The 16228-nt window shown below is 34.9% G+C and overlaps 1 protein-coding gene across 26 annotated transcripts in view; it reads right to left on the bottom strand.

Moving 5' to 3' along the window:
• Nucleotides 1-3253: 3253 nt before the first annotated feature.
• Nucleotides 3254-16228, bottom strand: part of SCEL (sciellin) — a 301081-nt gene continuing 288106 nt past the window's right edge. For all 26 annotated transcript variants that reach the window (XM_038569806.1, XM_038569829.1, XM_038569807.1 and 23 more), the window contains 6 exons: nucleotides 14465-14557; nucleotides 13697-13768; nucleotides 11330-11404; nucleotides 7810-7918; nucleotides 5447-5549; nucleotides 3254-4022 (listed from right to left, as the gene is read on the bottom strand). In XM_038569806.1, the coding sequence (XP_038425734.1) occupies nucleotides 4006-4022; nucleotides 5447-5549; nucleotides 7810-7918; nucleotides 11330-11404; nucleotides 13697-13768; nucleotides 14465-14557 (469 nt within the window). In that variant the 3' untranslated portion in view covers nucleotides 3254-4005. The remainder of the gene's footprint in view (nucleotides 4023-5446; nucleotides 5550-7809; nucleotides 7919-11329; nucleotides 11405-13696; nucleotides 13769-14464; nucleotides 14558-16228) is intronic.

The following is a 16228-nucleotide window of genomic DNA, read 5'->3' as shown; positions in this document are numbered from 1 at the left end:
CCGTTGATTAAGCATCCAACTCTTAGTTTCAGTTTAGGTCACGACCTGAGGGTGGTGAGATTGAGCACTGCAGTGGGCACAGTGCTCAGTGGGGAGTCTGTTTGAGATTCTCTCTCTCTCCCTCTCCCTTTACCCCTCCCTACTCACACTCTCTAAAATAATGAATGAATAAATAAATAAATAAATAAATAAATAAATAAAAATACCCTATTATCCAGCAACTCCACTTCTTGGTATTTTAGAAAGAAAGAAAAGAAAGAACGAAAAGAAAGAAAAGAAAAGAAAAGAAAAGAAAGAAAGAAAGAAAGAAAGAAAGAAAGAAAGAAAGAAAGAAAGAAAGAAAGAAAGAAAGAAAGAAAGAAAAAGAAAGAAAAGAAAGAGAAAGAAAGAAAATGCAATTTGGAACAACATAGATGGACCTCAAGGTCCATGCTAAATGAAGTAAGTAGAGAGAATAACAAACACAGTATGATCTCTCTTATATGTAGAATCTTAGAAAAACAAAAACAACAAAAACAACAGAGATACAGAAAACAGATGGGTTGTTAACATATGCAAGAGTTGGGGTGGGGTAGGAAAAATGGGTGTACAGGGTCAAAAAGTAAAAAGAAAAAAGAAAAACATATAAAACATTCAACAGCCCCTAGGCATCTAAAAAAAGCTCAGAATGGGGTAAGCACCAAGATACAGATGCAGTGAAACCCTGGGACACCTGCACCCCAATGCTTATAGCAGCAATGTCCACAATAGCCAAACTGTGGAAGGAGCCTTGGTGTCCATGGAAAGATGAATGGATAGAGAAGCTGTGGTCTATGTATACAATGGAATATTACTCAGCCATTAGAAACAACAAACACCCACCATTTGCTTCGACATGGATAGAACTGGAGGGTATTATGCTGAGCGAAATAAGTCAATCGGAGAAGGACAAACATTATATGGTATCATTCATTTGGGGAATGTAAAAAATAGTGAAAGGGAATAAAGGAGAAAGAAGAAAAAATGAGTGGGAAATATCAGAAAGGGAGACAGAACATGAGAGACTCCTAACTCTGGGAAACAAACAAGGGGTGGTGGAAAGGGAGGTGGGCGGGGGGTGGGGGTGACTGGGTGACGGGCATTGAGGGGGGCACTTGATGGGATGAGCACTGGGTGTTATGCTATATGTTGGAAAATTGAACTCCAATTAAAAAAAAGTCAAAAAAAATAAAAATTAAATTAAAATTAAAAAAAAAAGAATGGGGTAAACAGCAGGAATAGATTCAAAGATCCATATAGTGTTTGAGCTGGTAGGTACATGTTCTAAGTGTGCTAAGTCTCAGATTTTATTTTTATTAAAAAAATTTTTTATTAAGTAAACTCTCACCAATATGGGGCTTGAACTCATAACCTCAAGATCAAGAACCTCACAATTCACTGCCTGAACCAGCCAGGCACCCCTAAATCTCACATTTTAAATAGTAAATAGAAACAGCATACCCAAATTAACAGATATTTATGGGTGCCCCTGGGAAAGGCTGAGTACTTAAGAATAGGTGGAACTCTAAAAGCAACTTATTTACATTGTTACAAAATAACCAGTAAATTCAGCAGTACACACACACACAAATAAAAATCAACATCATTATTGTTAGTTTGCCATAATGTAGACCAAACAGTCACTTGTTTTGGTAGAGTTCTGAATCAAGCTGAGTAGGAAAATGTTCCAAACACTCATGATTGTCTATGGTAGTAAACAAGCCAGATATCACAGTGACAGTGTGAGCTGGGTCAGATCTTTCACTCATATCTAAGTGCAGGAGTGATTGCCATCAAACAAATAGGGTGTACAAATTACTTCTTGAATAAGCTTAGCCTTATTTCCTAGCCTTATTAAAAGAAAGAATACTATCTTAACAAATCCTATCACTGAGATTATTATATTTCTTCCATTTTGCTTTCTTTGAAGGATATTGTCCTGTTGCAGCAATTAATTCTTTTGAGAGGTATCTCTTAATTAGCAATAGAATTCAGGACCTGGTATTCTGAGATTTAGGCAATTGTGTACAGGAAAGGTATGCCAGTAATAACATAATTAATTGGCAGCAAAAAAAAAAAAGTGATCTTCCAAATTGTCTTAGAAATCTGTATTCTGATGGTGCAAATAAACCCAGACATAATGAAGTGGTCTTAGTGAATTGGAAGGCCTGCTCTCTCTACTCTGTATTTATTCCATTTTTATAACAGCTTTTAGGTTTAATTTAATACATTATTATAGAAAAAAAGGGGCCATTAAACAGCTACAAAAAAAAAGTGAGAAATATGTTCCTTTTAAGTTTTTTTTTAAATGGAGCATTAAAAAGTAGAATACTTCTAAAATGATATTCAAATGATTTTTAATTACTACAAAGGCATTGAGATGTTAATACACTTTATATAAAAGGGAGGAATACGATTCCATCCGTCCTTTTCTGCCACAAATTCCAACCCTAAGAAAATTATTTCTTTTGATCCACTCTGATAGCATGTAATAAAAGAACAATAAAACATATGGCTCAATTACCACTGCTTCTCATCAAGCACGAATTAATGAATATCAAATTATTATTAATTGTTTTTTCTGGCTTCTTCTCCATAGGACCACAATTATACATTGCTGTATTTTGATAAGCGTTTTGTGTTTAACACTTTGTGGACCAGTCTCTAAGAGGAGCAGATGCTTGAACCATTACACAGAAGAATAATTCTTTAAATTTATCAACATTTGGAAAATACATGATGATCATTTAATCTCCCTAGTCGATGTCAGTTTTTTACAACTACCTTAAGCTTCCTTAAAATTTCACCCTCTCTTCAATGTTCTGGATGCCTTCCTTTGAGAAAGCAGTTGCTATATGCATATAAAATAGTTTATAAGTTCAATTCCTCACAAAAATACTAGTACCTGACTTAAGATTATTGAATTTTAAATTCCTCAAGAAAAAGCTCCTTAAAAATAAAAGCTATAGGGTGTTTGGGTGGCTAAGTCAGTTAAGCAACCCACTCTTGATTTCAGCTCAGGTCATGATCTCAGGGTCTTGAGATCAAACCCTGTGTTGGGATCTGTGCAGTCTATGAAGCCTGCTTGTGATTCTCTCTCTCCCTTCCCCCTTCCCCCTCCACTAGCACACACACATGTGTTTCTCTCTCTCTCAAAAATAATAATAATAACAATAATAATAAAAATAAAAGCTCAATGTCAGTGAATGATATTTATAGAAATTCCACAAAAAGATTCTATGTAACTGGTAGTTCATTTTATTTTTATTTATAAGCTGTCTGTGACCATAAAGTGCTATGTAATATGAGTTGATGCAACAAGCAAAAGCATATGTCTTTATAATCCACAACCATTATTTCTCAGAGATTATGCATATACTTGGATTTTGAAATGCATGCAAAGAAAATTTAGCAATTTTAATACGTAAACTACACAAGTCATGTGATTTTACCCATTACCCATAAATCCATGTTTTTGTTTTTAAAACATTCAATAAAAATTACAACTGTGGAAAATTGAAAGATAACATCAACATTTCTTTTATACACAAAAGAAACATATCTTTCTTTTTTTTGACAGTTTGTCAGGGTGTCAATAATGTCTGTAAATCCAAATCCTTACAGAAACAAAGATGAGAAAAAAGGAAACTTGTCTATAATGGCAACTACGATGCACAGCCCATATAAAGAACAGAGATGGAACTAGATAAGGTTGACATAGCTCACTGCCATCAGAAGCATAATTCCTTTGACAATAGTGACTGGAACCACTTGAATTTTTCATAGCTAAATCTAGCCAGATACCAGATGGTTTCCTTTATGTATATGACCTTATTTAAGGCAATTAGATTACTTATGCAATAGTAGAATTGTTAATTCTATATAAGAGTCAATCTTCAGTGTAAAAGCTTTTCTAGATTACATATTCTTAAAATAAAATTTTAATTTCCTAATGAATGCTTTTATCTTGATTTCCATGTGCCAGAATTATTGAATCCACTTTGCTGAAAATTTTAAAGAAAATAACAGTTAGAAATACAACTTCAATACAAACATAAGCCTGTAATTAAACATTTTTAAATAACTATTCATCAATGGGGTAGTTATGGGTTAAGCATTTTATTTTTCCTTTCTACTGCATTCATTACTGTGGCTTTTGGTCATATACCATAAATACAAAGTACCAAGGCCTGATACTTTTATTTATGAGATGCCTGAGAGTCATGTCTTCACAATGATATGTATTATAAAAAATGCAATGCCTAGGGAGTGCACATAGACAAGGAGAAAGACATAAAAACTTCTGAGTCTTTTGGTAATCATATCTCCTAGGCCATTCCATGGATTTCTAGAAGACTGAAAGTTTTAAAGTTGCCACCATGCATATCCAGGCCTTCGATATAATACTGGATCATGATAAGCCTGCTAAGTTAGAAAGAAAATGAAATATGGGAACTGGCTGAAGCAAGCAGAAAACGAAAAGTAAATACAATTGGGTTTGCTCCTTGTAATTGATACTGCAGCCCGATGGAACGTGTGTTTCTAAGTATTTCTCAGATCATTTTCCAGATGTGGCCTCCCAGTATGCCATTAATATCACATATTGGTCATTAAATTCCACATTTTGGATCCCATGTAAGAATCACACATGCTCCTCTTTTATTCACCACGCCAATAAGGTGTCAGGAAACTTGTCCTCACATAGTGCTGTTGACCACCTATCAATAGTATCTCGGTTATTCCGTCTACTTACCATTGAATTAAAAATAAAATGCTGATACTGGCTATTAAAAACTAATCAAGTTTGATACGATTTTATGTTGCTAACTTAGTATACATTGTGCATAACTTTTAGATCAACTTTTAAAGTATTCACAGTTTAAAGAAAAGGAGTTAAAAATACAAGTCTTTAGTGTTTTCTTCTTATATCATTTATACCACTCAAGAGCCCATATTAAATTCATAAAAATACTTAGATGCTATATTTAATATAGAATTATATAGAACTAGCTCTAAGCTTTTCATTTAAAAATAACATTAAAAAGTATTTAGTGTAATAACCAAATTAGGTACAAAAGTATATTTCAATACAAATACAAAAGGTCATTCACAGAAATGGACTTCAAACAATTATTTGAGCAAAGAAGATCTTTATTTTTGTTTGGAAAAAATAAAAAATGTTCCAAAATAAATGACCTCTTTCCTTAGTTGTATTATGCCTGGTCTGATATCAGGAGATAATAATATATGGTGACTGTTTTTATGCCATAAAATCCTATCATAGTATAAACTACCTTCAGCTGAAATCTTAACTAAATATAATTAATAACATATTTTTACTTTATTGAAATCCCTCATTTCAACAATATTAAGTGCTCATTAATATTATTAGTAAAAGTGATGATTGTTTAAAGCGTGTAACACTTACCCATAACTTTAGAGTAGCAAGGTTCACAGTGTATTGTCTGTCTGTAAATCCAAATACTGTCACCTGCTTGCAGGTTTTCCAAAGGCCGTTTGCATATTTCACACTAAAGAAAAAAACAATACATGAAGTTTACACACATTATATAGGAAGTCTTTATTCTCAGTATATCAGGATAGAAAAGCCCTTTCAATTTACCCAGTACCATCATCCATAACAACACTCAGATGAAAGAGAACCCTCAGGGAAAATGAGAATGTACCTGTCCAGGATCCTAATATTGAACGTTTCAAATAAATTCTCACATCTCTCTACTCTGAAAAATGTGTATTTCAGGGCATATATAGCACTGAAGCTTCTACTTAGTTAACAATACAGTAAATATAAATTTTCAAAAATTGGTTATGCCAAGGATAAGATCACCACTCAATATCTCAAACAAAAGCACAGAGTATATTTATTTGCTTACTAAGGGAGAGTTATGCTGTCCAATAACAGTCTCACTAGACAAAACCAGACTTCTGTTTTTACAGAAGTTTTGTATTGTGTTGGTTATGGAGGTAGAAAAGGGTTGACCTGTGTTCTTTAGAAATAAGTTCACTGCCAAACAGCTTAATTTCAAGCATGAGACTGTCGTTGAGATGACTTTCAGAGGTGAGTTCATGGAAGCAAATATTCACTGATCAATTCGGTATGTTTAAACCAGTCCAGGTGGTTCTCCATAAGAAAGCTATAAGAGTAATACATCTTCTCTGAGGAGTATGGGGACATTTTTATTCTCGGTAGTATTTTATAATTAAATTGAAAGTGGAAATAAATCTTCCAAAATACAATAAATGGAAATTGTTGTTTAACAAATGAAATAATTGGGAAAATTCTCTTATTTTAAGAAGTTTTCTATATGATAACTTTATTTTTTTAAGAATTTATTTATTTATTTGAGAGACAGAGTGAGCAAGAGAAGAGAGAGCACAAGCAAGGGGCAGGGCAGAGGGAGAGGCAGGAACAGACTCCCCCTGAGCAGGGAGCCTGATGTGGAACTCGATCCCAGGACCCTGGGATCATGACCTGCACTGAAGGCAGACACTTAACCAACTGAGCCACCCCAGCACCCTGGATAATAATTTTAAATAAAGAGTTGTAGACTAACTTTTATTTTATTGAGTAAATTTTCATAACTAAAAGGAAATTTCATTTTCTCTTAATTAAGTAATTATGCAATTTTCACATTTTATTTTAAATGGAATTCTCTATATTATGGCCTAAAATTGGATATTTTTTCTCAAAATGAGGCATCATACATCTGATTGCTATGTGTCACTTTCTAAAGCTACCTGAAGGAGAAGCAATCACTTGTCCAAGTATTACAGGTACTTGATCACATTAGATAATGTTTATCAACCGCAGAATGTCAGCACAGAAAGGACCCTTGGATTTATGCAAGTGATTCTTCAATTGGCTGCCCTTAGATCTATCTAAGGAGCTTTTAAAAATGCCAATGCCAAAAAAAATAAAAATTAAAAAAAAATGCCAATGCCCAGGAGTCACTTTCAAGATTTTTTATTTAGTTGGGCCAGTCCTAAGCATTCTATTTTTCTCCTAATTGCCCCCAGATGATTATAATGTACAGCCAGAGTTGAGAACTACTTGTCTAGTCAGCTACCTCATTTCACAAATAAGGAAATGGAAGCCAAGCTAATTAGTTGATTTTCCAAAATGACAGCCAAAGTTAGTGGAAGTTAGAATTTGTACTCAGGCCCTCAGATTCCCTATTCAGTGCTCATCCAGTTACCCCAACAACTGTCAGGTTGACCTACTCAATATTAGGGCGAGAAGTAAAAGAAATGATGTAGGACCAGAAATTGAGGAGTTCCACTATGTAAGCTTATTTTTATTATACTCAGCTACAATTATTTATAACTAATCATATTCTCAAAAGTTTCAGTAGTTTCAACTATCATTAAGCCTATCAGTCCAAATTTCATGCTTCATGTAAAAAGCTGCTAGCTTTCTTAACAATTTCTCTTCTTGGATTTCATTGTTTTTATGCAATGCATGATTTATTAAAATGTTGCAAAAACTTATAAAGAGAACAAGTGTTTATATTCTTACAGATTTAAATCTCTAGGGTAAGAGTAATAAATGTGTCAGTAATCAACTCTAAGCCTAAAGCCAAGATAGTAATTATAAACCTTTGAGGTTTAGGCTGCAGAACTCTGAGAAATATTTAAGTAATACATTATTAATATGGATGAGAGTGTTTCTGAAAGCTTTAACTTCACCTCCTGTATTTCATTAAATAATTATTTTTATTCCAGTCATTATGCAATTTTATATTTAGTTAACTGCAATAAACATATCCTTACCTTGAAGCAAGTGGAATGGCAGCAAATTTGTAATTCATCTAAAATCATTTTAGTTTCTGTACCCAAAGGTTTCCGGCAATAAGTACACATATCTCTTTCAATGACAGACCTACAGAGACATAGCAATTACAAATAAATTTGTCATCATGCAAGAGACAGATGTATTCCCCATAAAGTCATGTGGAAATGATATGTTAATTTTGTTGATACTTTAGGAAATTGTGTGAAAATCATGAAAAGTTTGGGACTTACTTATTCTAGTGACAGAATTGATTCTTTTAGTTACCTCAAAATACTATCAAAGAATTAATATGAAGGAAAGTCTCAGATTATTAATTCATTAGCAATGAAGAGTGCATCTGGTCAGGGTAAAGATGCTCATAGTTCCCTAATTGAACTAGGTCATGAGTACCCCTTGAAGCTAGAAGAGGGTTTTGAATTATTAATTTGCATATATCATAGAAAAATTATACTGTCAATCAGTATAAAATCTTAACTCTCAAAACATTCAATAGGACAAAAATACAAATCCATTCAAAAGCATTTTGGTAAATTCACAAATGATGGGTCTGTGGTACCCTAGACTCTAGGGTCTAGAGTCCCCAAAATGCTCCTCTATAACAAATCTCCTGGTATCATTTTAAGACTCAGAATACAGGGCTAGCTTTCATGACAGAATTTATGTTCTCCAAGAAGATACAACCTCTCCACAAATTTGATGAGGAAAAGAGAGTTTTGTTATCTATTTTGGAAAAATAACATTCAATGACAAACGAACCACAGATAAGATCAGCAAGTCCAAAAGACCTCAGGTCACACAGCACCTTATGAAATGCCAACAGCTCCGTGATTCTTTTCCTTTGGGAAGGTACCAGGACTGCCTTAAATAGCACCTTGCAAAGCTTACTAGTTTCAGGGCGTTAGCAGACAGGCCTGAAATTTCCACAGTAGGGTACACAAGTGTAAAATAAAAATAATCAATACTTATATAGTGCTAATATGCTTCCTACAGGCAGTGTGCTTTCCATGCACTTAGCTTGCATAAATTCATTTACTTTTCAAAATATGTCTGAGAAGCAGGTCCTGTTATTTTCACATCATTTCACAGAAGAAGAAACTGAGGCATGGAAGGGCAAGAAATTTGCTTCTGTCATGCGGCCAGTTGAGTGGCAGCAGGATTTGAACAAAGGTAATGTGGCCCTAGAGTCCTGTGCTGCCTCAAGGCCTGCCCATGAAGACCACTAGGCTCATCATATGAAAGTGAATTAGTTGTGCCCAGAGCCTTGATCCTATGATCAAGCCCAGGACTAGAAGCAGAGAGGAGGGAAAATGAATGAAAGGAGGAGGTAGGAGAGGAGACTTAAGAAGATGAAACTTGTCTGATTTTATAATTTCAGTTATTCTAGTCCTTATATAGATCAATAAATAGTTTCCTCTTTCAATTATCTCTAAAGGTCCTTCCTTATATATTCCTGGTCAATAGTTTCTTTTTTTTAATAGTTTCTTATGGATAATTCGTATATATACATACATAGGTGCCCACACACTTAAATTTTCTATGTAAGACCGTGAGCACTTCAAGAGTACAAAGCAGGCACTCTCTATTCTACTTCCATTCCAGAGGCACTGGGGGAGGAGCTGGGAATACAAAGAGTGAGACAGTCTCCTTGCCATGAGGGTAGCCAAGTGTATGATTCGATGATCACAGCTTATTACAGATACATGGAGAGAATTAGGAGAGCATGGCCAACGAAGCAACTATTCCCTGGGGTGGAGTCAAGAAGGCCTTGTTGGAAAAAGTGCCACATGAGTGAAAGTTTGAGGACAGAGGGGCTCAGTGAGGTGCAGAGGAGCATGGTAGAGGAATTCCAAGCAGAGCAAACAGAATGTACCAAAGAGGGTATCTGGAGTGATTAAACATCAGTCAATATTCAGCAGGAACAAATTCTAAAGGCCCATAAATAATTGTGCAGAGGAATTAGTCTTTATCCTGGTAAAGTGGGAACCACTTTATATGGGATTGAAATGCTTAGATAAGACCTCTGGGGACGTAGCTTATTTCACATATTAATCAACAAGAAAAGTTGCTTGGCAGACTGGTCCTACAGACGATTGACTTTTGCTCTGATGACTAAGAAAAAGTTCAAGAGCCACTTTAGTAACAGAATTGAAATTCTTCATATTAAGAGCAATACTTATGTGAAGAATGTTTTTCCTTCCTTAAGTTAACAGTAACAATATGAGCCCAGGGAAAGCTTTGATGTTGGTGTTGTCCTTATTAAGATCATACTGTTAATGAAAGACCTTTTTCAAAGGATTATGGGGGAAAAAAGCTGCCTTTTTTGTTAGTTTGTTTTTAGTTACCTAGACAGTATTTGTAGTTCTAATGCTTGTGTAAATGACTTTATTCCTCAAAGAAGTGTGACATAAAGGCAAGATACTCAGAGGATCACTGGTACTACAAGATCTTATAAAAGTCACAGAAAGAGGATATAATTTTGATGCCTGGCCCATCCATGTTTTTTCTTAGCAAATAGAGCATTAGCTTATTTTTTTCCAAAAACATTTACTGAGTATCTGTTAGGTGTAAAACACAGCATTACAAGCTGAAGCTGTGCTTAAAAATAAGATAGGCCCTTACCCTCAAGAAGTCATATTTCCAGCCTCTGCTATAAAGAAACACCATCAATAGAATGTTGTGCATTTGCATTACAGTTGGCTTCCAGTGGTTGGTTTGAAATGCTAATTACTTTCATTTTGTCCACTGGAAATCTGCAGGATGTATTCTCATGAGCATCACCTATGTGCCCCACTGAACATTAAATGGTAAAGAAGGATCACCAACAGCAAAAGCCTGGTGTTAGTTTACCAGAATTAACTTGATATGCATTGTAACCCCTGTCTTGAGAACTGAGTATGGGCCCAGGGTGGGTCATAGCAGCATATCCATGCAGCTGTTTGCAAGGTGAGCTGACTCTGGAAAACCACAAGGAGGGAGGATTGAGGGCACAGTCAAATGATGCAGTGAAGCCTAGACACTAAAAATGTGACATTAATAGTGACTCCTGGGAATCAGCAGAGGGGCTGATCTGGTAGGCAGCTGTATGGCATGGAAAGTTCTAGTGGCATGGAAAGTACATCAAGTATATCAAAATTAAAGAGCAGCAACATCCCAGAAGCCAAAGAATGAATTCCTGGATGCAGAGGTCGTTGTATGTTGCTCCATTCATACACATGTGTAACAATCACCATCAAGAGTGCCATCTCTAAGTACAATGAACAAGAATCACATCTTTCAATATTATATATACAATTAAATATATCTAATGTGAATATAAAATATATATTATATATAAGTGTATATATGCATACATGTATATACTTATACACTAAAATATATAAAATATACATTATATATAAAAGTGCATATATTACACATATATGTATATATGTACATATAGTTTAAGTGTGTGTATATATATATATATACTTTCAGGTGTGGAAATATAGACAAACTCACCTATCTGAAGTCGAATAAACAGTTTGTATGTATTTTCCAGAGATATTCTCCTGATATCCATCCTTCAGTGATTTACTAGAAACAAACATAAATGGACATATAAGAATTGGACAATTTCCATCTTGTTGTACACACTCACATGCATGTGACGAAGCACACACACACCTCCTCATGCAGTCTTATTATTTTTTTCTGTGATGTTACAAACCAGGACCATGTATTAACAACCTTTTCTTCTTTTTTAAGACGGAGAAGAGCTAATACATAAGCCATCTCCAAGATGACCGAAGTTGACATATCTCCTGAAATAAATAGAGAATAGGGCAAGGAGCACAGGAACACACATGAACCATCATTTCTTGTGAAATTTATACTCTTCCCTTCCTCAATCATTTACTAAAAGAAAGCCACATGTAATCTAAAGAGAAAAGGAAATACACTAAGCATGAGCCAGTGTAAGTGCCTATAAGTATCACCATTCAGGTAGAAAAGCAGGGATTCTTGAACTTTTAGAGAAAACTACAGAAATGCTTATTTTTACTTGAACACATCCAAGAAAGAATAGTCTAGAATGAAAGAAAAAGAGAGTACTTTTAAGTCCTATTTGCTTCATTTTTCAGACTGCCCCAGTTTGTAAATGTCAGTCTTTCCCCCCAAGTGGAGTGAAATCTGCAATGCACTAACCAGCTGGCAACTCATAATTGCTTCCCAAGTACTTATGCTATCTGGGAGTATATTAGGGCTGGAAGCAACACATTCCTATTATTTCATACAGTTAGTGGTAATCCTACAACCTTCACCTAAAATATTTAAATAAGAAACCTTTCTCTCCCTCCAAACTGCCAACAGGCAGACTGTTGCCAGAAATAGAATCTATTTGGAACATACAAACCAAAATGATAAGTAAGAGTTTGCACATATTTGTACATGATATGTGTATTATTACTCCAATTTTATTGATGAGGAAACTGAGATTTGTAGAAATTAAGTACCTTTTGCCAAGACCACATGGTTAGCAAATGACACAGATTCAATCCTGAATCTGATGCTAGGACCTCTTACACTATACTGCAACATCAGTGTACAGTTTAGGGAGAATTAGATTCAGCAGAAAAATCAAATTTGAAGCTGTGTTTTATGAGGAAAATTATGTGTGGTTTTGAGAAACGTCTTCTGGAAAATTGTCCACCTTCTGACATACAATGAAGCTCCTAGAATCCTTTCAGGGACCCCTCTCTAGAAATGCTCTCCTTTCTTTGAAATGAGTTCTGGTTAACACATACATCACATTGATCACATTTGGAATACCCTTCAATATATTACCCCACAGGCTAATTCTTGTTTTTGTACTCCCTGAAATTGAATGGGGTGTGAAGTAATGACTTTGATTGACATTTTCCTCAACATCCATCACTCCAAGCAGTAGATATTGGGGCATATTAATTCTCTGTAATTTGGGCCAGAGTGTATCTACTAAAGCTAATAACCCTTATTTCAGATTAGAGGCAAACAATAGTAGATAGAACCAGAGTAGTATATAGAACTATTTAATTAAAGTGGGACTTGAAATTAGCATAGGAATATTTTTAATAGATTTATTTTTAATTGGTGTTCAATTTACCAACAATTTTGCATTGTGTGATTTCATAAAGCTTGCTATAAACATATAGTTACAGATGATAATGTGAGAACTTACAAATGGTTATCCCACTATGCATACACTTGTTATATTCAAGTATTTGGTTCATCCAACGACTATTTATGACTATTTGCCAGCTGCTTAATATTGGAAACATTATAAAGAATTATATACCTAGAACTCAATATATTCCTAAGTGGTCTTCTTTTTTATAATTTCTTTTTTTTAAATATTTTATTTATTTATTCATGAGAGACAGAGAGAGAGGCAGAGACATGGGCAGAGAGAGAAGCAGGCTCCCCATGGGGAGCCAGCTGGGGGACTCGATCCCAGGACGCCAGGATCATAACCTGAGCCGAAGACAGACACTCAACCACTGAGCTATCCAGGCGTCCCTCCTAAGTGGTCTTCTATTTGAAAAAAGCAAACTTACTCCAAAATAATAGGATCTCTTCTTACATACAGATTTTTTCAAAATTAGAATAAATGTAGCACGGGATCCCTGGGTGGCGCAGCGGTTTGGCGCCTGCCTTTGGCCCAGGGCATGATCCTGGAGACCCAGGATCGAATCCCACGTCAGGCTACCGGTGCATGGAGCCTGCTTCTCCCTCTGCCTATGTCTCTGCCTGTCTCTCTCTCTCTCTCTGTGACTATCATAAATAAATAAAAAAAATAAAATTAAAAAAAAGAATAAATGTAGCAAAATATTTTAAATAAATGCCCAGTACCTGTTCTCCACATATGTCCTTGTATACACAAAGGTATCCTTTGGTCCTGCATGCCTGGTTTCAGCATTGAAGCTGCAATGCAAACCATTTACTCAAGGTTTAAAGTTATTTACAAGAATAATGAAAACAATAAGGCTATTATCTAATTTAATGTAAAAAATAGTGCTTATATTTTTTTAAAAAATTGTAACTTTTGAAATGTAATTGTTAAAAGGGTATTAATCCACTTCTGCAAAACTTCTTAATAACTCCTATTTTGTTCTTAGCTTCCACTGTCTTGATCTACTTCCAGAATACTGCTGTGAAAATTGGTCACTCAGAAAATCTGTCATAGAGCATATCGATTATTGGGAATATTTGTATAATACATTTTACTGTTTGTTTCCCAGACATCTCATTTGTATTTTCAAACCATAACATTCCCTGCAAACCTCAAAAAGTTTACCTTAATGAGCTAACAAGATAACATCTAATTTAATGAAACTTTAAATCTACTTAAAGAATATCAACATAAATGTCACAAACAGGCTTTTTAAAAAATGTAGAATTTTCAGAGAAAAATCACACTTACACTTTACTATCCAGATATCAAAACTTACCAATGACTAAGTTGCTAACTTAATGCCTTTGTGTGAAGCTGTTTCATATAGTCACTGATAAAATGATAAATGTATGCATTTCAAACAAGGGATCAGATCATATATAAGATGATTTTTAAAAACAGAAGGAGAAGAGTCCTGTCATTTGGTTTACAATTGGCTACAGCACCTGAGATTCTTTCTGGCTTCATAAGAATGGGCAGGAGTTCTAGTAAGCTGGTTACTTAAAGCATCAGTGGATCCAACGACTTGGCCATCTACCCTGGGAAAGCAAACACAAATATCTGGCATTTCTTTTTTTTTTTTTTAATATCTGGCATTTCTTTTTTTTTTTTTTTAATATCTGGCATTTCTAAGGTCATTTAGAAGTTTATTGTTTTGTGAAAATTTTGTTCAATTAACATTTTTAACATATAGTAAACCTCTTTATATTGGTCTGGTTTCTGTGCAGATACTCAAATAGAATACATGTACTATTTTACTCCTCCACAGCAACCACTGTTTTACCTTTAAGAATAATCTACAGGCATGTGTCATATTATCTAACACTAGGATATAATACATTTTCACTGAAGGCAAAAACCATCTGAAATTGGTTCCGGTAACACTGTCACACCAGCAGCACCACTGCAGAAAGCTTCTCATGCACAGTTTATCTTGAGAGTTTATCAATTTGATGAAAATTATCCAGGGATTGCTTTTAGAAATTCCAGTTTCCATGTTATTTTTAATGGAAAGCAATATTTTGAAGATTACAGAACGCTGACCTAGATTTCTGCTAATTAAAAAATACCACTACACTTAACAAAGTGTAGGCATATTTTCTTTTTCCCCTGGAACAGAGGAAAACTTTAATGAAGGAATAGTAAAAATTATAGCCACTTTTCTCCCTCCATGTTAGTAAACTCTGATATAGAAGAAATGTGAAAACCAAGAGGACAGTTTAGATCTTAATCAAGCCTTATCATTTCTAAACACACTGTTCTTTCCATTTCAATAGCTCTTAAAGAGGAGGAAAATATTTGTTCACATATTATCTCTGGCATACCGAAAAATCATCTTCTAGTTTTAAGACAGATGTTTCATAAAACATACAGCTATATTAAAATGATACTAAGTAACGAGAAAGTAGAATTAACGTCAGAAGATTTTCTAACCTGATTATTAGAATATGTCATTCCAGGAATAAAAAAAATAACTAGCAATTGTTTGGAAAATACTCAAATCATATAATATATAATACAAAACCCAATTTTAAGAAATAAACAGCTTCAAAGAACAAAAGTTGTGAGTTTGAAATGTGTTTGCACCGTCCTCAGCAGTATCAAAATCAAATATCACCAGTTAGCAAAGTCTTCAAATAGGAAAAGGAAATTGCAAACAGTACTGTTTTTCTAAAAAAATTTTATTTATTTATTTGAGAAAGAGAGAAAGAGAAAGCATGAGCAGAGGCAGAGGGAGAAGCAGACTCCTCACTGAGTGGGGAGCCAGACATGGGGCTTGATCCCGGGACTCCAGAATCATGACTTGAGCTGCAGGCAGATGCTTAACCCACTGAGCCACCCAGGTGCCTCACAAACAGGACTGTCAAGGACTGAATTGTCTCCCTCCAAACAAAATTCATATGTTGAAACTCTAACCTCAATGTGATTTGGAGACAGAGCCTATAAGAAGGTAAAAAAGGTTAAGTGAGGTCATGGGTGGGGCCATAGGACTTGTGTTCTTTAAAGAAGGGGAAGTGACATGAAAGATCTGTGTGTGTTTGTGCACATAGAGAGGAGAGGCCATTCAAGGCCACAGTGAGAAAGTGGCCATCTGCAAACTAAGGAGAAAGGCCTTGGGAGAAGCCAAGACTGACAACACTTTGATCTGGACTTCTAGCTTCCAGAGTTGTGAGAAAATAAATTTCTTTTGTTTAAGCCCCCTGGTCTGT

Source organism: Canis lupus, chromosome 22 (assembly GCF_011100685.1).
Source record: "Canis lupus familiaris isolate Mischka breed German Shepherd chromosome 22, alternate assembly UU_Cfam_GSD_1.0, whole genome shotgun sequence".
Classification (NCBI taxonomy): Eukaryota; Metazoa; Chordata; class Mammalia; order Carnivora; family Canidae; genus Canis; species Canis lupus.
The sequence above is the reverse complement of the archived record's forward strand: the minus strand, read 5'-3'. Positions and strand labels throughout refer to the sequence as shown.